Consider the following 19,577-nt stretch of genomic DNA (forward strand, 5'->3'; position numbering starts at 1 on the left):
GTTGTCGTATTTAAGAAGCATTTAAGACTAGGAACGACGCCAGGAAGCCAGCCAGTCTCCAGTACCCAGTCTGCAGTCGAGTGACGCACGCACAAAAAGCACACGCAGAGACATGCGTTTTATATTTTTCCTGTCCATTTTCATTGTAATCGCCCAGCAATCCATATCCTTGGGCAAAGTGGTGCAAACCAGGCACACATCTGTGGAGGAGCAATGGATGGATAACGATGGATATGATGATTATTCGGTGGAGCCAGACGATGAGGAGGATGACAACGACGATGAAGAGCAGCTGCTGCTGCTGAAAGCTGCCGAAAACCCTGTGGATGAGGATGAGGATAGCTGCGAATACAGCTGCCCGCGCTACTACCGTCCCGTGTGTGCACTGCGCAACCATCAGCTGGTGACCTATGCCACGCCCTGCGAGTACCACAATCAACTGCGATGCGCCAGTGTCCGACAGCGTCAGGGCCAGGAAGTTCCCACCTTTCAGTTGCAATACAATGGAGCGTGTCATCAGTGAGGAATAATAATAATATATATAATAATTATTTCTTTGGGTATACATGTACTCCTTAAACACTAGTTTAATTTAATGGGCATTGTTTTTCGACCTAATAATCTTTTCTTTCCCCGAATGTTTGTCTCACTTTCTCTCATAATGATCGCTTTGGAATAGCTTGGTTTACTTTACACTCAGCTTACAAATGTAGCAATAATTCTCATCTTTCTTAAGAGCAAACAAATAAGTTAGGCAGGAATATAAATTTAATGTTTTTTTTAGTTTGGAACTAGCACAACATCTCACGCGTGTAATGAGGCAGCGTGACTTGAGGCCGTTTCAGAAATGGCAAATCTTATCTATAACTATGTATGTGTGTATAATCTTAAAGCGTAATCCTAATAGTAATAGTCGGGCATGGGTATGTGGGATATGCGAGACATCCCTAGGGACGACTAAAGACCACAACGCTGTTGCGTCGCTTAAGGTTCCTTATTATTTTTTCCTGTACTCCAGCTGTAGTCTTCCGATTAGAGGCTATTGCTGCAGCTGCCGCTTCTGTTGCTGCTACTGATGGCGGCTGCTGCAGAGGAGGTATAGGATTAGCTCCCGTAAACGAGGTCGTCCAGCTGATATTCGCTGATCTGCCGCTGAGAGCTTCGGCTGGGTTTGTGCTTGGGGCCAGCGCAGCAGCTGTTGCTGGTAATGGATTGAGGCTTTGTTCATCCAAAAGCCTCACCCTGGTTAGCTCATCGGGACCCAGGGTCTGGCGTCGCTTGATGATCTTGGCTTTTTTTGGCACAGGCTCCATCCCGTGTATACCGATGGGTGTTGAGTTCTTCAGACCTATATGAATCCGGGGAATAGGCGGACGTTCCGCCCGGGCCATCAGCTCTTCGTACAGCTGGCGAATCAGCGTATCGTTCTTGTAGCGTGTGTTGAGCAGACTGCTCTTGTTGATGATTAGGCCGTTCTGGAATTGGTACGGCGTTTGCAGGAGGTATCGCAATATCACCGGGTACGCGTACACTTGCCGGAAGCGACCAACCTGGTCGTGATGGTTCGTATAGCAGTGCTGGATGTACTGCTCGAAGCCACCAGGCTGGGGCATCTGGCAAAAGTGGCACTTCTGGAAGCCCTCAAAGTGGGTGATCATGTGCCGCAGCGAGACCATCTCCTCCAGCGAGGTGAACACACAGTAGAAGCAGTGATAGACCAGCGGATGGACGTTCGTGAAGCAGAAACCCTGATTGGCGTGCTCCTGCTGTCCGTGATGGTACATCGCTATCTGATCGGGCAGTACCTTCTTGCACAGGCTGCACATCTGATAATATTCGGCGCCGCTTTCGCTCCGGTTCAGCTTTAGCAGCACCTCCAGGCCCGCTTCGGTCACATTCTTGAGATCATTTATCTGGTGGCCCGCCTTATCCATGTGGTTGCTGAGATTCTCCCAGCTCGGGTATTGGTAATCGCAGAAACCGCACTCCTTGGGCCGCCGCACATCACAGCCGAGCGTCTTGGTCAGGCGGGTACGTCGATGCGATACAATCAGATGGTCGCGTAGCTCCTTGGCATTGCTTTTGAAGGACTTGCACATGCAGCACAGCAATATCGGCTGCACGCGGAATATAAAAGATCGATTCGGATGCGACTGGCGCTGGTGGGCTTTCAGTTGCATCAGATTTCGTGCGGAGCCCCCACAATGGGCGCAGCAGAACACATAGAAATTATTACCCGAATTGGAGTTGTTCAGGTCCTTATCCTGCTCTGAGATGGCTGTCTGCGCTTCATCGTCCGAATCGATGAGATCGATCACCTCACTGATCTTTGAATTGGCAGCGAGGGAGGGTTGCTGCATTTCCTGCTCCTCTGGCTCCTCGTCCTCCTCTTGGTCTGGATCCTCGTCTTGATCTTCCTCCTCCTGTCGCGGCTGCTGCTGCTGCTGCTGCTCCTGCTGCTGATTGTCCTGCTGTGCGTCCTCAATCGGATGGGCCTCGGCCCAGGCCATCTTATCGGGCAGATCGTTAAACACGCGCAGAAACTGGCACTCCGCCAGCCCAGTGAGGCCCGGATGCTCTTCAACTATGTGCGTGATAACGCCACGCTCGTGCTGGCAATTGTACATGCAATGCGGGCACTTGTACTGGCCGAGGCACTCATGGCACTCCTTCAGATGGGACACAATCCGCTGGAAGCTGCTAAAGGCCAGCCGACACTGGCAGCAGTAGAAGCCAATTGTTTGCCTTACCCGCGACAGAGTGCGTTGATAGATATGCGCTGGCTGCACCTCCACACCAGGATGATCACTCAACATGTGCTGAATGGCGGTGACGGCATCCATTGACCCAAAAGGACACTGCTCCACAGAGCAGATGTACTGATGCTTAATGGCATGCACAGCCTCCACATGTCCGCGTATCTTCTCCATTGAATTGTCCATGTGCTGGCACAGATTACAGATGAATTGATTGTGATTTGGGTTCTTCGAAAGCTTGGCTGTAAAGGGAATCGTCTCATTCAATTCAATCGTCGGGTATCGGGGGATCGGTACTCACGCAATTTGATCCATCGTGCTGAGGTCTTTAGCCGTGCATTTGCATTAGCCTCCTGCCTGAGAATCACCACATCCACATTGTGATTTGGGTGACGATCAATGATGTGCCGTTCAATGACATGACGCTCGGGATTGCTGCGGCCGCAGCAACCGCACTGATAGATGTGACGCTTGTGGCTGAGCAGATGCTTCAAGTACTTGGGTATGGACATCTTGTTGGGCTGACGGCTGCGGCAGAAGGTGCACCACAGCACTTCCGTGTACTGGTGACGCTTCGACATGTGCTCGCAGAGGGCCTCCGTCGATGGCAGCTGTGTGCCGCAGCTCAATGCGCCGCAGACTAAGCGACCCTCTGACGGTACGTACAGCGTATACGGATTGACCACTTTATGCTGACCCCCCACAGCGGCGGCGGCCACATCTCCTCCCACCGGAGTTGGCTCGGGAATCTCGGGGTTGGTCTGCTTTTCGGGACTGCTATTCTGTGCCTGCAGAAGGCGTTGTGATTCTACGAATGCATTGATCGCCTGCAGCTTGTGCATGGCCAGGTGCCGCTGCATGTCCACAACCTCTTTGCTGGCAAACAGACACTCGGCGCAATGCAGCGACACTGTCAGCACAGTGTCGCCGCTGGGCAGCAGCTTCGCCTCCGAAGAGCGAAAGACATTCTTTGTGCCAGCCTCGCGCAGCTTTAGTTCGCGGATCACCTTGTGCTTCATGGCCTGCAGCTGTTCGTGCTCGAAGGGCATCAGGACCCCAACCACATGGCACACCGTTTGACCTTGGACGGCCCTCAGGGCGTTGCTTTCCTGCAGATAGACTTTAATCACCTTGAAGGAGTGATTGGACAGGCCGAGCACCTGCGGATGGCTCTGCTTCACATGGAATATCAGCATTTCCTTGCTGGTGGCCGTCTCCAGGCACAGGCTGCAGATGTACCTATGCCGCGCATGATGTATCAGCACATGCTGCCGCAGCATTGGCGGCGTCTCCAACGTCCGACAATATCGACACTTAACCAGCTCCGTTTCCCTGCGGGAGCTGGAGCTGCGTATGTGATAGAGGATGTGATTGACAAACGATTCGCTCGTCAGTCGGGCCCCGCAGATCCTCTCGGGACATTCATACAGCCTTTCGTCTGAGGATTAAAGCAGAAGATTAGCGGATGTAATAGTAGGGGTTGGATCTCCAGCTCCAAAGACATAATAAATACTGAGATGAGTAACGCGCATACATTTTTTTGGCACTCAATTCTGTTCTGTCTGAAATTGTGTTAAAAAGCGTATGCATTCAGCGGCAGCCGACGAGTGTATGTGTGCACCGGTATTCTCAAGAAATCGACATCTGCTTGCATGCATACATATGTACTTTTTTTAACAGCGCTGTCGAAATATACCCAATATACTTGAGAATTTGTATACACTGTTTACGCTCTAATATAAAGAAACTCTTATGTACATATATCCTTTATATGTTGTTTGATTTTAATAAAGAATGTACGAGTATTCGCACATTATACTACATATATATTGTCATTAGGGTAATTAAATGTCAATAAGCAAATATTTTTGAGGCCCGTATGCATGCATATCCGCAGGTCGCGAACGTACGTTCGCACGCTTTTAATGCACAAAAAAGATAGAAAACAACAACTTTCCCGGACTTTTTTTTGCGTTTCAATAGCATTTTTTTTTAGCTCTATGCTTAGTGCAAATCATCCATCAAGTTTTAGTTTCAATAATAATTGCTAAAAACATGCGGTCGCGAACGTACGAAAAATAGAAGCACAAAAAAATACGATGAATTTGAACATTTTATTTTTCGGTACTGATTGACCATTCAGCGGAACTCTGACGAGGTCCACCAAGACCAAAAATTAAATTTCTATAAGAAAACATATCCATCTACCCAATTGACATATAATTTCATTAACTTTGATGTGTAAACCTATTCAAATAAGCAAACTTTCACTTTTTCGGTATTTTTTTTGGTGGTTTTGTTTTAGTCATATTTACTAATAACTCTTTTAAAAAGAAAAGAAAAGAAAATTTATTCCAAAAAATCGTTCTAACATTGATTGGTCTCCCAGCCGAGCATTATTCAGTATTTATAGTCAGTGGTGCAGCCTTAAAGTAAATCCTGTTATTTGTTCGTTATTTTTACTGCCCACTGTACCTAATTGTAATCTACATGTACATATGTAGCTACACGCTCCCTCACTGTAATAGCCGTTTCAACCGTTCTTTCGTCTCGCACCTTTCTTTCTATCGCCTTTCGCTATCACTCTCTCCATCTCCTCTCTCTCTATCTATTCGTGGCATCGCGTAGGGCACGGGCAATTCGGTCCGTCTGCCCTAACGTGCTTTCGCAAATGGTCATGATCTGGTCCAGCACTTGCATGCCTTTGAAATCTCTCGCACTTTTCTGTCGTCGCATATATACATACGCATATACAGGGGCCCCCCCCCCCCTCTTGGACCCCGTCGTGGCCCTGTCCCCGGGCCGCGGCCTGGACTCCGCCCCGTTCCCTGTAACATATGTGCTGTAAATGGAGTGCGTGGTCCATTTCATTTGGTGGGCCTGGTGTGGGTAATAGACACAACTGTATATTTGGTCAATTGGTGACACACCAATCGCGGTCTACTAGGTGGGGTGAAAAGTAACCTCCTTGGCAAGGAAACAAATTTTTCTGTTCTAATTTTTTTTTTTTATATTTTCGCGACTTTAAGCAGCTACTAAATATTTAAATTAATATAAAATATTAGGATATTAAATATGAATACAGAGTATCAATAGCAGAGTCAATATAGCCCTGTCTGTCCGTCCGTCCGTCTGTCCGTCTTTATGAGCCCATAGTTCTCAGAGACTATAAGAGCTAGAGAAACCAAATGTTGTTTCCAGACTCATGTGATATCACATTGGCTCAAGTGTATTTCCTGCCACATCTGTAGCATGCACAATTTTAAAAATACGAGAAACCAACCAATAAAGCGAATATCGCAGAGAATGACCATATCTATCAGATTGCGGAATCTGGATCATTCATACTCATTCTATCTCTCGCTCACACACTCTGACTCGACCTCTGGCGGAGGAGATGTAGAATCTACATTGTAGATGTATAATCTACATTTTAGATGCATAATCTACGTTTTAAATGTAGATTTAAACTGTTAAATATCTAAAAATTCCACATAAATCATAATCTCACATATATGTATACTGACTGAATATGAGTATAAAAGTAGAGTCGCGGGCATAGAAGCGACTTACAACGTTTCTTCTCGTTAGATTTGTACGCTCTCAAATTTGTGCGAGCAAGATGGTGCCTGGCTTGCATTTGGAAATTTAAATGTATGGGCGTTACTCATCTTACTATTATATTGTTTTTGCCAGCACTCACCCGCATATCCTGTGGGCTCTAGATAATCGGCTAATGCTTTGGAAATGGTTACTCCTCCATTTGAGCCATCTGCATGGGCTCTGTCTGGAGCCGTTTCCAGGCCGTTTTCCTGTACCTGCACTGAACTGCTTGATGGCTGCTCCTCCGCTGTCGCTGGCACTGCCGTTGCAACTGCTGCTGGAAATGCATTCCTTCGCTGGCTGAGCGCCTCACGTATCTTCTGGCTAACAGACATTTCCGTGACCGGCCTTGTGGGAGCTGCTTGCAGCTCATGGCGCGGCGCCAGGCCATGCACATAGACGCCATGTCGCACATAGTCATCCACATCGGTGGCCACGTGGGTACAGTATGCGCAGTTCAGGTAGTTGGTGCTCCCAAAACTAAAACGATGGAAATTCATGTGCTCCCTTATGCACATCACTGTGTGGGCACAATAGCCGCATCCAACGGCCATACAACGGAAACGATCCTGCGATAAATGGCTACAATTGCGGCCACCATCCTCGATCTCAATCAGTCGGATGGGGCCTGCTGTTGTTGGTGCTCCTGCTCCTGTTGCTCCCTTTTCCGCTGCTGTAGGCTCCAGGCAAATGTTGATGTGATTCTCAGAGATGCTTTGTGTGACCATAAAATGCCCATTGTTGACAGTGGCCAGAGGCTCAGGCAGGACTGTGGGCAATGCGGCGGGTTCTACTGGTCCATTCTGAGGCTGGCCATTGTGCAACGCATCCAAATGGCACACAGTCACGATTTGTAGGCCCGTATTTTCCTTATTATTGTACAGCCCTCCATTTCCATTGCCATTCCCACCTACTGCCGTTGTGGCTAGCGTTTCTGTTTCCCTGGCAGACGATGCAGGCGGAGTGGCAGGCTTGGAGCAAAGAAACTCCCCCAGTCCGGCGGCATTAAAGTCCACCTGCTGGTTGATCGGTCGTGGCGTGGCCTTCAACAGATCCCTGAGCATCCCATTGGCTAGTGTATCCCCATCCACATCCAATTGGATGGTGGAGACATTTGCCTGTTGCTGTTGCGGCTGTTCCTGCTCGACTTGCTTTGCAGCTTCCGTGAGTAGATCGCCACTGAAGCGACGCACTCGAAGCTTGGGCAGTGCAGGCTTGGCCACGGCCAGCTTCTCGGGTGAATTCGCTGCAGCTGCTGACATATGCTTCTGGGAAAGGTGACGCAGCTCATCCCCAATGCTGCGCGGTGGCGTCAGCATCGCCTTTGTCTGGTCCTGGGTGATGCAGGTGAAACAGCTACCGCTCCAGGACACCTGCGGATGCTCGATGTCAAAGTGTCGCTCTAGGCCCTCGCGCTCGTTCGAGAAGAGAAACGTACAGCCGGGATACAGGCAGCAGTAGACGGCACTCGGCGGCACCATGGCCTCCCTCATGCGGTACGCCACGTTCTCCACGCGCGTGAATGCCGACATTGGTGTGTTGTCCACTGGTGCCGGTACTTCTGCTGCAGCTGCTGCTTCTACTTCGGGGGCAGGTGGCGCAGCGGCCGCTGGTGCTGCAGGTGGAACGGAAATTGGAGCCAAAAGCGGTACAGTCTTTGTCTTTATCCGTATCTCCCGTGCCGCTTTTGCTTCTGGCTCTGGTTCCAGGGGTCGCATTTCGGGCATCAATTCACTCGGATCGCACTCGCTGCTGTTGCTGGCATTCGATTGTGTCGTACGGGAAGATGAGCGACGTGGTCCCCCTCCACCAGAACCAGATGCTCCTCCACCTCCACCCCCACCTGTTCCGTTGGTGAGGCGGGAGTAGAAACGATTGAATTTCCGGAATATCGACTTGGAGCGGGACTCATCCTGAGAGCCAGAATCGACAAGATCGACCCAATCCTCGGGGACCCTCTTGTTTTCAGCATCATCATCACCGACATCCTTAGGGCCAGGGCTCGTCTCTCTGGGGGATGTGGATGCAGATGCGGTTTCTACATCCACATCCATTTCACTGCCGGAATCATCGCTGCCAATGCCCATGAGGGGATCCACAGACAGGCCACGAATCGGCTCCTCCACAGGAACTGCAGGCACTACTGTCTCCCCGGTGTCCTTTGAGCAGGAGGCCGCCTCCTTCTCTGACGGTTTCTGCGTGGGGGCGTCTTCCACTTCCATTGGCAATAGCTCGTCCAAAATTGGCTTCTCTTCCACCGGCTTCTCCTGCAGGGGCTCGTTCAGTAAGAGTTCTGCCTCCGCTTCATCGATATCCTCCTCCAGCTGGGCATGCAGCAGCTTTACGTCCATTTCATATTCGGGATCAAAGTCCAAGAGGCACTCGTTGACGACCAAAATGGACCCGGCGGCAGCATCCTCCTCTAGTGGAGGCACCTGGATCTCCTGCATCTCTTGTGACGCTGGCATACCATCCTCCTGCTCCTCCATCTGCTCCTCCTCCTCCTCGTGGGACTCCTGCTCCTGTTTGGGGGGTCTGCCGGGCTTCCGTTGCTGTTTCTTGAAACGAATCTTCTTTTTGGGAGTCTTTGTGCACATCACAGAGCTGCGTCGCGATATCACCTGCGGCACGGACATGTTCGGTGCCGTTTCCGCTTCCGTTTCTTGATCCTTGTCATCGGTGGAACGACAGCAGAGGGTCACCTTCTCCAGTTCCATGGCTGCGATCAGCTCTTCGCTCAACCGATGATGCTTCACCAGATGGGAATCCCTTCTCTCCCGTCCCGTCTGCACGTAATCGCACAAAGGACACACATGCAGTGTGAGGGGCAGGCTGCAGGTTCTCTTGTCCGAAACTATTTGGGCTTCGGGGGCACAGTGCTTGCGATGCCGCTTCATGAGACCCTGCCGCCGTATCGGTTGCCGGCACGCCGAGCACTGGAGCTTGCACTCGCCCGTATGCTCAATCATATGCAACGCAATGTTGTAGAAGGTGAAGCTATACAGGGACTTCATGCAGAAGGGGCAATTGAAATCGTACTTATTCTTGTTCTTGTTGCCGCCACCCGCCGAAAGCCGCAAACGATTGCCCCGCCCAGCGCGCAGTTTGTCCAGCATGCCGGTTGCCAGCCGGGAGATGTAGTTCTCCCTATGGCACTGCAGATAGTGGCCGGCGGGACTCTTGTCGATCTTCTTGTGGCACACAACACAATCGATTGCCGCCATGGACATGGCATTCCATTCGGGATTCACATTCGGTTCGGTTCTTGGGGCTCGCCTCCTCTGCTGCTCCTTTCGCTGTGGCGTTGGCTGTTGGGGCGTTGGGGCATTGTCCTGGGGCATTGGGAACCGCCGCAGACGCACACAACATTTCCTCACTCGCATTTCCCTTTGCAGGATTGTTGATGTTCGATTGATGCCGCCGCTGTCTCTGGAACGGGCACCAAAGGGTCGACCGCGACGTGCCACATTTCGAATCTCCCTAGGACTGGGCCTACGAATGGGGGAAGGAGACGGAGACGGCGATGGCGATGTCGTTTCTCGGTACTCCATTGGCGTCACCGAACGCCGTTGCGCCTGTTGCACCGTGCATGCCCGTCTGCCACTGGCCCGTATCACATCCTCACCGTTGTACATCGTCGAAATGTAATCGGTGAGCTTTTCCAGCTCGTTCCTCTTGCGTGCCCGCGGCTTGCCACCCCGTGCACCACCAGACATGTTCGGTGGCGGAGGCGGTGTCTGCGGTGGTGGTGTTGGAGGTGGTGGTGTGGGCGCAACAGACTGTTCATCGGAGTCCCCCACGTCCGTCGGAACACTAATCTGTTCGATATCCAGGCGTGGCCTTTTGGCGGGGGGTCGGCCTCGCTTACGTTTCACAGGCGGAGAAGCCGTTCGCAAAATGGAATCAGCATCCGTATCAGTCTCTATTTGAGGCACTGGCGTGGAGCGAGACTTCTTTTCTTCGGGTGTGGCCTTTGCCGTCCTGGTTATCTGTACCAAACCGAAGCGATCCCGACTGAGCATCGTTTCGTTAAAGGAACAGTCGGGTATGCCGCGAGTGCGCCGCTTTCCAGTGATTATATTCTGGGTGGACACTCGGCAATTGTCGCTGGTCTTCTCCAACATATTCGCCAGATTGCGTGCGATCTGCGATTGCTTCTCATCCTTGCGCTTCTTTTCAGTGAGGTCCTCATACATCAGGCTGGTGCCATCAAAAATCGAGGACTTGTCCACCAGCGGACGGCTGGCCGTCGGTGCCATCGAACTACGGCGTCGCATAATCTTATGGATTTGTGGGTTAACTGTGATCCCCAGCTTCTCCCCATCCCCATTCCCATATTGCATCTCCATTGGTGTTTACTTTAAACTTCTGTCCAAAGCCCTCGAGAAGCGGGGAGGCATCTTTGTTAAATAGGAATGTACTGTGGCCATTGGGACCCAGTACAATCTTCAGTTTGGGTACCTTTTCATCCGACTCAGAGTCGATAGCAGCCACAGTTGCAGTGGCAGTCGCATTATCGGGCTTCCTTTCTGGTCCTGCCTCTGTTTTTGATTTCTTCAATCCAATCTCCGATGCAGCGTCCTCTGGCTGTATCGCTGGCGTTGTCGGTTTGTCATCGGGGGCTTTGTCCGGGGGCATACAGGGCATACAGATCATCGGTGGCTCGTTTTCCACGTTATCCGAGGAAGAATGAGACAAGCCGCCATCGATTTGTGGCTCAGTATTTGAGTTTTTCAGTTTCTCGATAATCTCCACGGTGGAGGAAGATGAAGAGGAGGACGTGGACGTGGACGTGGACGATGTGGCTTTCTTGTGGCTTGCTTCTTTTTGTTCATTCTTTTCCGTTCGATTGTTGTCCTTTTCCTTCTGCAACTTCTCCAACTTTTTGTTCTTTTTCTTTTTGGCCTTCTTTGCGGCTTGCGCCTCTTCCTTTTTTGTTTTATGCTCATCCTTAGATCTACTTTTGTTCTTATCCGGATCTTTAGATTTACTCTTTTTTTCCGCTCTTTCAGGTCTTTCCACATCTTTAGGACTGTTCCTGGGGCTCTCCTTCTCCACGCTTGGTGAATTGTTATCTGTGGCAGGGTGATCTATGTCATTATCAGTATTCTTATCCTTCTCTCTGTCGTTATCATTACAGGATTTGTTCGTTGTTGGACTCGTGGATGAGCTGGCGCTCTCCCCGCCTCTACCATTGGCCAATGACTGGCCCACTGTGGTCGTGGCTGCCACTGTAGGCGTCTTTTTGGGTATTCTAAAGTCGATCTTCTTGGCCGGACCATTCGATGTGACGTTGCGATAGGAGGTGTCCAGCTGGAGCTCTGGCAGTGCCGTCACCGCCACCGGTACATCCGCACAATCGCTCTCCTCCTGTTGTCGCTGCTTCTCGGCCGCCTCCAGCTGGCGTTTCTTCTCGATGTCCGCCAGGCGCTGCTCCTCGGCCACCTTGGCAGCGGCTGCTGCCTCCGCCCTGGCCTTGGCCTCACGATGCTCGCGATATGTACGCGCCACATCAAAATGCCCTCCACCTCGTCCTCGTCCGCCGCCTGGTGGAATGTAGCGATGGTTAATTCCGCCGACGCCGCCACGACCACGGCCCTCATGACCGCCCCGAAAGCTGCCTCCAACTAAATTGGGTCTAGGTCCAGGTAAAAATCCAGGACCAGCCCCAGATCCAGATCCAGGCCCAGGTCCAGGTCCACCATTAAAGGAACTTGTTTCATTGTTATTCCAGGAGGATGATTGCCAGTTCGCTGGGTTGCCCTGAGAATAGCCCTGCTGATGCTGGTGCTGATGCTGATGGTTAGGTCGTGGCATATTCTGACAGCGTGGATCCCGAGGATCCCTTGCTTCACGTGGATCCCGAGGATCCCTTGCTTCACGTGGATCCCATGTGGCTTCACGTGGCTTCGATCTTGGATCGACAGCATGAAAGTCATTGGGCATACGGGGAGCAGGTCCCGAGGACTGCGTCTCGCCGCCAGAGAATCCTGGCCGCTGATTCCCATGATGATTGTGAGGAGGCCGCGCATGCGCACCCCGTGATCCCCGGTTTGCAAAGCCAATGCTTCCTGGCCCTGGGATAGGGGTCCATACTGAGCCCGGCTTCATTGTCGGCGCCGGCGGCACTGGTGATGTATCGCGAGGGACACTAGGGGGAGGAACTGGTGTGGAGCCCAGAACATTCGAAACGGCAGTGGACATGGCTTGACTTTTGTAATTGGGATTCCTTCCACGCGGATCCATGCTGTTCGATGCCAGCGGCAATGTGCACGCCACTCCCCCAGCCCCGTTGGGATCCAGCTTATCCAGCAGCATGGCCGCCAGCTTCTTGCGTGCCTCCAAAAGTGGACGGGCTGCTGTTTCACTTCTGGCAGTATCTTTATCACATAAGGATGGTGGAGGAGTACCATTCGATGGCTCTGTGGGCTGCTGCTGCTGCTGTTGGTGTTGGTGCCTCTCGTTTGGTGTTGACTGACGCACTGCCGCCTCCGATGTGGAGTCTGCATCACATTGAACCGAGGAGCCACGTGTAAACAGAGGCGATGATTGCTGAGTAAATGCTGTTGCTGGATCTGTATTGGATCGGCGCGAGAATCCCAAATTGGCGCTGGCATTGAATTGTAAACTTTTGGCTTTGGCCCGCTCTTTATTGGCTAACTCTCGCGCCTGCTTCTGTTCTCTGTCCAGTTCTCTGGCTGCCCGTATGGCAGCCAGTACACCTTGTCCCTCAGGAGGAGGTCTGTCCTTCTCTTTGGGCTTTTGACTGGTATTCGACTTGCAAGTCTCTGGTTTCTTGTGATCCAAATTTGTGCCTTGAGTCTTTGCTGCATTCGCTGTGTTTTTGGGCTCAGGCGTGCGATCATAGCGTGGCTTGTTCGAGGACAAACTGGGGGAACTACTGGCGAAGGACTTGCGCGCTGGCTCCTCTGCCACTTTACTCGCAGGCGATGGGACAGATTTCCGTTCTGCAGTCGAAGCTTTCGATCCAGCCGATCCGGTTGTGGACTTGCCCTGAGGATTTCTTTTTCTGTTTGTCGATTCCTTGGAGTCCTCACTTTCACTGTCGGATGAGCTTATCGATATTGTATCGCCACGGGCAGCACTGTTGGGCTTCTCTTTGCGCTTTGTCGGTCCGGTGTTTGAGCCAGAATCCTTTTGTTTGTGGCTGTTTGTCTGAGGCGTTTCGGTGGCACTGCTTTCTCTGGCTGTGGCCCGTTCTGTCGCTTCACTTTTCTGGAGTAAGCGTCTTTGAGCGAGGGGTCTTGAACCTGATGCGGCACCACTGGCCTCACGGGCCTGTCTATTCCGCACCAGCTGCAATTCGGTTTTATTAAGTTGGGGATAACAAAAACTGCGGGCAGCTACTTACTTCACCGAATTTCGTTTCCAACTTATTCATAATAGACTCGATTTTCAGTAGTGTCGACATGGTCACATTGCTATGCATAGAGAAAGAAAAAGTTAAGGAATTTCGAATGGTACAAACATTCGATTAAAGGCACTTACTCTCGCTTTACAAGGCGGATGAGAGCCTCAAGTCGTGAGAATTGTCCCTGCGACAAGCTGGACCTAAACGTCTTCTTCACCTCCTCGATGAAGGGCAACCGGCAAAGAATTTCTTGTTGCTTTGCGACAATCGCTGGGTCCAGGGGCACTATAACCACCTCGTCGTCAGAGCCATTCTCGGGGGAGACACTTTTATTGGCAGGCACTTGGACATCTTTGTGGGTGACATCGCCGGCCTTCTTGGAGGGTTCACTCACTTCCTGCACGGCGTTCTCATCCTCCGACTCACTGATGACCTCCACATCGTTGTCGGGTGCAACCTCCATGTTCCAGTCTTTTGATTTTTTCTCTCCTGTGGAAATACAAAAAATGGCAAATATAAAATCATATCGAGATCAGAACCGATCGCAGCTGTACAGCCACCTATGCATCCTATGCATCTGCATATGAACAAAACCATGCCAAAGAAACTTACCCAATGGCATGGCCATATGCATACATACCAGCTATAACTATCGACATCGAAATGCGTATGCGTAGATGGGAAGCAACATCCGCATGACATTTTCCATGAGTTATAGCTTGTTTTTAGAGACCACACAGTGGCCCCGCTTGCTTAGAATTATTCCTTAAAATATACATACATACATACATACACACATACATATGTAGAAGGAGCAAACAATAAATACAAAACACTCTCTCAAAATGCTCGACAAGCGTGGTCATGTATGATTTGTTGATGTTGTTCTTGATGTTGTATGAGGAATGCGGGCGGGCAACGACTGGCACCGCACCGCCTATCGGCATGCAGTGATATAATATCGATGTTTGCGTCCCATCGCTATTTGTCGGAACGAGACCCTTATATCATGGTTTTTCTCTTTTAAAACCCGAACTTGATATGATATATAATTTCATAAATATTTGGTAGCCTTCTGGGAACGCAATTAACTAATTGGGAAGGAAGGACTTCAAAAGTTAAACTAAAAAATTCCTACTATTTGGTGGGGTATAGAAATATCGATTCGTTTCTGTAAAACTGAATTCGCCGCAAGCCGCTGGTAACGTTGTGCCTTCCTTGGTGGTATGTGTGTACTCAACCGCACTGTGTGCGTTGGGTACGTACCGAGGGTAGAGTTATGAACGATCCCGTTCGTTTTCCCATTTCGTTTTCGTGTTTTATTTTGTTGTGTGTTGGTATTTGGTTCGGGGTCGTCTGCTCGTGTCCCACCGTCGAGTTTGTTGCGATGCGAAAAAAATTCCCCAACGACGTCTTCGCCCATTCTTTTTACGAGCCTCATGCTGAAATTTTACCTGACTAGCGGATTCGTATGCTATTGAAACCAGATGTTGAGTTAAGAAAATCAAAACAGGGATAGGACAGTTAAATATGTGCATACATGAATGCATATGTATGTATGTATGTGTGGTGGAGAGATAGATCTACACATATTTCTTCATTTATTAGCTTTTATATGTACAGTCGTACATATGCAGGTACATATGTATTCTTGAATGTATGTATCCATGTTTAAAGCTGCCTCTTTAATATGTATTTTGAAACTGATGACATCACAAAGAGGAAACGAAAAATCGCTGATCCAGCGCTAAAACTTTATTTGACTCAATGGGAAGCTATGAAAGCGACACCATACATACACAATTACGAAATTGAAGATAACACAGAAATGAAACCGCTTCAAAAATACGTATGTACATTAGTACATATAAATATGTACTGCGTAGAGTATTTATGTAAGTAAATTGCCTATTAAAAATAAGCCAAACTATCAGTAGAGCTAACAGTGCATCAGATCTTTTTGATTGTGTTCAAAAAGAGATGGTCATTGAATCTTTTAGTGATTAGGAAATTAACCTTGTAGAACTTTTTTAGAACACGTCACTGACAGGATTATAAAATCTGTACAAAATTGTGCAATTTAATTTGAATTATTTCGTCTCAAGACAAGAGTTCCTATGATACAAGCACAGTCGAAAATTTCTTTCCCAGAAGAGCGGAGAACGCTGTTCTCTAACATGACCATTGGCCATAGTGGTTGTTCAAGTAGATCGCTTAGCAAATGTAGTTCAGAAGATGAGTTTTTATTGATCTATAAAAGCTGTTCTACCAAGATACGATTTTTAAGATCACGTAATGCATTCCCATCGCTCGTTTGTAGTTACTCAATCCTACCGTCTTCGGCAAATTAGCTGCTTATGGACATGGACTGCAATTTTCCACACGCACAGTTAAAAATTGTCTAAACACGGTTCAGACGAAAAATTATTTATAGTAATTTCATTAAATTCGTACTTCAATAATGCATTGCAATGCCACCCAAACGAAGGCTGACGGATTATATTCAATAACAAAGAATAATAGGGGTCATGGTTCAAGCTATCGATCGACTATTGTTATAGTCATGTAGCTAAAAGAAGGACCCCAAAACAGGGCTGAGCTAAAACTTTCTAGTCTTAGATCTGAGCTTTTTCTACACTGTCGGCTGAGATGAAAGATGATCTGATAGCGATAGCGACATCTAAAATGTCGATTCTACATACATGTATATGTAGATTCTACATCTTCTCCGCAAATGTCGCGCACTGCACAGAGCAGAGCATGTGCAAGCGATTAAGAGAATAAGAATAGCGTCAGAGCGCCGGAGGAGGTGAGGGAAGCAACTGAAAATTAATTTCTTTATTCTGGCTATAATAATGATCCAATCTGAATCAGATTCGGCAATCTGATAGATATGCTCATTCTTAACGATACTGCGTTTTATCGTATGTCTAAAATTGTGGCTGCCACAGATTTTCGTCCTTTGAGGTGGCGGAAGTGGGCGGGGCGAAATTTTGAAATAAACTTGTAGCAGTGCATTAGTCTGGAAACAAAATTCGGTAGCTTTAGCTCGTATAGTCACTGAGAACTAGGCGCTCATCAAGACGGATGGACGGACAGACGGACAGGCTATATCGACTCGGCTATTGATGCTGATCAAGAATATATATACTTTATCGGGTTGGAAACGTTTCTTTCTCTGCGTTACACACATGCACTTTTACCACAAATCTAATATACACCCCTTAACTATTCGAGTATGGGTATTTTCAAATCATGTCCCAAACCCGGAGTGGCCAAAACATGCCTTCTGTTGAAGGTCGGGATGATAGTAGCTATAGACGTTCGGTCCATCCTGGATGAACTTACAAGTAACCTTACGTACAACACTTAAGTGTTTTTTTAAATTTCAATCTATTAAAATTCGTTTCTCTCCGAATAATGCTCCAAAAGTTAAAAGACTTCCAACGACGAATTTATTTTCCCTATTTTGAAGGATGCACGTTAGGAGTTCTAGTGATAGTTTTTGGCTGCTGGTGTTATCGGATGCTAAGGGCCTCCTTTTATATTTCGTCCATAGTTTGCTTCGTAACGAATAAAACAACAAACTCCATTTTGTCCTCGTATGGGTTTTTTTTTTGTTAACAATTTTAAGCCGATTTAGCTCAGATTTGATGTAGCTCTTTTATGTGACATTTTTTAAAGTCGTCTTATAGCTTCACGCGTTTCTTTTCACAAAAAAATATCTTAAGTTACTTTGAATTTGAATAGCAACCAAATTGACGTCGTTGGCTAATCGATATAGAGCTTAAGCTTACGTCATCAAATCCGGCATGTTGTTTGAAAAGATTAAGCGGGTTTTCTTTTGTGATATTTTTAGCTTGACACTTAGATCACAAAAATATTCTGCTAGTAGAATTGTTAGTTATTCTGAAAGCAGCACAGAGTGAACACAATAGTGAATTTAATTCCTTATTTAGGATTTACGACTTAATTCCACTTAAAGTTTTTAAAAACAGAAATTTATAATTATCTTGACCACAAATTGGAAAAATAACGTTCTGAATTAATTCTGGGGTTGACAGCTGCAAAAATTGAATGCAAATGCTGAATATCCTTCCTTTAATCCACTCTATTGGATGATTGATGGCTGGTTAAACCATTTTAATTTCTAACAAGTACGCGGCATAACTAAGCCAGTGTTTATCTGCTGATTCTTATGGACTGCGATGATAACGCCATTGTTTTGTTTTGTTTTTTTTGTCATTATAGTATTCGATTTTGAAATGGACCAGCCGAAATATGTATAGAGCCGTTAAAGCCGTCCAATTTTTGTTTAGAACATTATATCTGGAACATTGTATTTGTTAGTATTGCCATCCGTACGATATTCGTTTTGCGGTTCGCGCTTGTTGCATTCCAATAAGATTTTCCAGGAATTCAGAGCTGGCGTATATGGGCAATTTTTGTTCCAAAAAAGATGCCTTCAGTTCATTTTTATATCTTTTTCTTTTCATTAATCACACATTTTCTAAAATCCAAGTCCTAGTTTTAAAAGTCCTTTTCGTCCAAATTTTCAACCGTTAATTGATAAAAATGAATTTTGTATTTGTTACGATCCAACGTTTTTCATTCCCTTGAGGGTGTAAGTCCCCTGAGACATATGACGCGGACTGGGATTAGGATTGGGTAGTTCGTCAGGCTCCTCCTGGGTGAAGAAGCTTTCCAAGTCGTGCTTTTCATGGCCATCTTGGAGGCGAAGGAGTTATCCAGGTTCCAGTTGATCAGGATGCGCCACATCTGGAGGATGTTTTCTTATCATTTTTTCGCAGGTATTTTAAGTTCACAACCAAACAAGTTATAGAATTTCTGTGTAATTAAGCTGGTCTTAATGAAAAATTGATCAGGTTTATAACAATAATTGTACTTGAAATCTTTGATGTTTTGATTCAGAAACAAATCTTAGTTTCCAATGGAGCTAAAAACTAATTTTACAAATTTTCGGGGACTGCTCCCATACCCAACATATAGTGTGACAAAACAGTTTTTTCTGTTTCAGAGCTTAAAACCATAATGCACTTCAGACATAGCAAAAGAAAAATATTTTGTAATCATTTCTTTCAGCGTAGTTTTGATTATATTATACTACGCTATTCAGTTTTTATATATAACTTATGATTTACGTAATGCAAATGCAATTCAGTTGACGCGGCGAACTTGAACAATTTTCACCCTGCATCTACAACGCCGATATCCAAAATAATGTGTGGGTTGAAAATAGAGTGATTTTAAATTAGTTAACACGCTGTTCATATACTTAAACTTTGCCATTTTTTCAGCATGGTAAGGTATTTTTTGAAGATATTTACTTTTTTATCTCTGGTCTCCCTAATATCACAGTTAGTTCGGTTGATATCTAGTGGAAGAGGTCCAGAAATACAATTCTGTCACTGCGTTGCCACCAGTTCGACTAAACAGCCAAAGTTTACCATATTTCTCTCACTTTCACACTGCCTGCTTTTCCCATAAGGGTTTAAGTGCCAGTTAGTTTAAGTCTAGGCAAATACCACCATTACATATGGGTATTTCTCTGACGTCGAATGGGACATTCGTACGCATTGCAAGTGGTAGAAAGCAGTGGCGTAGCTACGTACGTGCAAGGGACGGTCCGGGGCATTCGGGGCAACCAGAAGTGGTGGCGCTGATCGACCAGAAAATCACCAAAATATCTCTCACTCCTCACTTTTGTTTGAAATGCAAGCATGAATTCGACTTGTATAATTAAGCGTCGTTTAAAGTATTCTTCATAAAATAATATGGAGAAACGGCTGGAGTAACGTTCCAAATGGTAAATATATAATTTCGGA

General features: G+C 47.5%; 2 protein-coding genes across 2 annotated transcripts; one reads left to right on the forward strand and one right to left on the reverse strand.

Annotated features, from left to right (window-relative positions):
- The first annotated feature begins 26 nt into the window (after positions 1 to 26).
- Positions 27 to 622, forward strand: LOC111066271. Its single transcript, XM_022354748.2, has one exon. It carries the CDS (start codon positions 113 to 115, stop codon positions 521 to 523), a length of 411 nt encoding a protein of 136 aa, XP_022210440.2. The 5' UTR covers positions 27 to 112; the 3' UTR covers positions 524 to 622.
- On the reverse strand, positions 517 to 14,487 carry LOC111066267. The gene is given in 7 exon segments (XM_022354737.2): positions 517 to 2,998; positions 3,058 to 4,194; positions 6,460 to 10,699; positions 10,701 to 13,676; positions 13,732 to 13,801; positions 13,869 to 14,220; positions 14,344 to 14,487. Coding segments are annotated over 7 exon segments (10,842 nt in total). The 5' UTR covers positions 14,360 to 14,487; the 3' UTR covers positions 517 to 947.
- Between the last annotated feature and the right edge of the window lie 5,090 nt (positions 14,488 to 19,577).

The sequence above is a fragment of the Drosophila obscura genome, unplaced genomic scaffold (genome assembly GCF_018151105.1).
Source record: "Drosophila obscura isolate BZ-5 IFL unplaced genomic scaffold, ASM1815110v1 contig_97, whole genome shotgun sequence".
In the NCBI taxonomy this organism is placed as follows: Eukaryota; Metazoa; Arthropoda; class Insecta; order Diptera; family Drosophilidae; genus Drosophila; species Drosophila obscura.

Excerpts from the sequence above, each read along its gene's own strand:
- LOC111066271 (XM_022354748.2), top strand. The coding sequence starts at position 113 with ATGCGTTTTATATTTTTCCTGTCCATTTTCATTGTAATCGCCCAGCAA.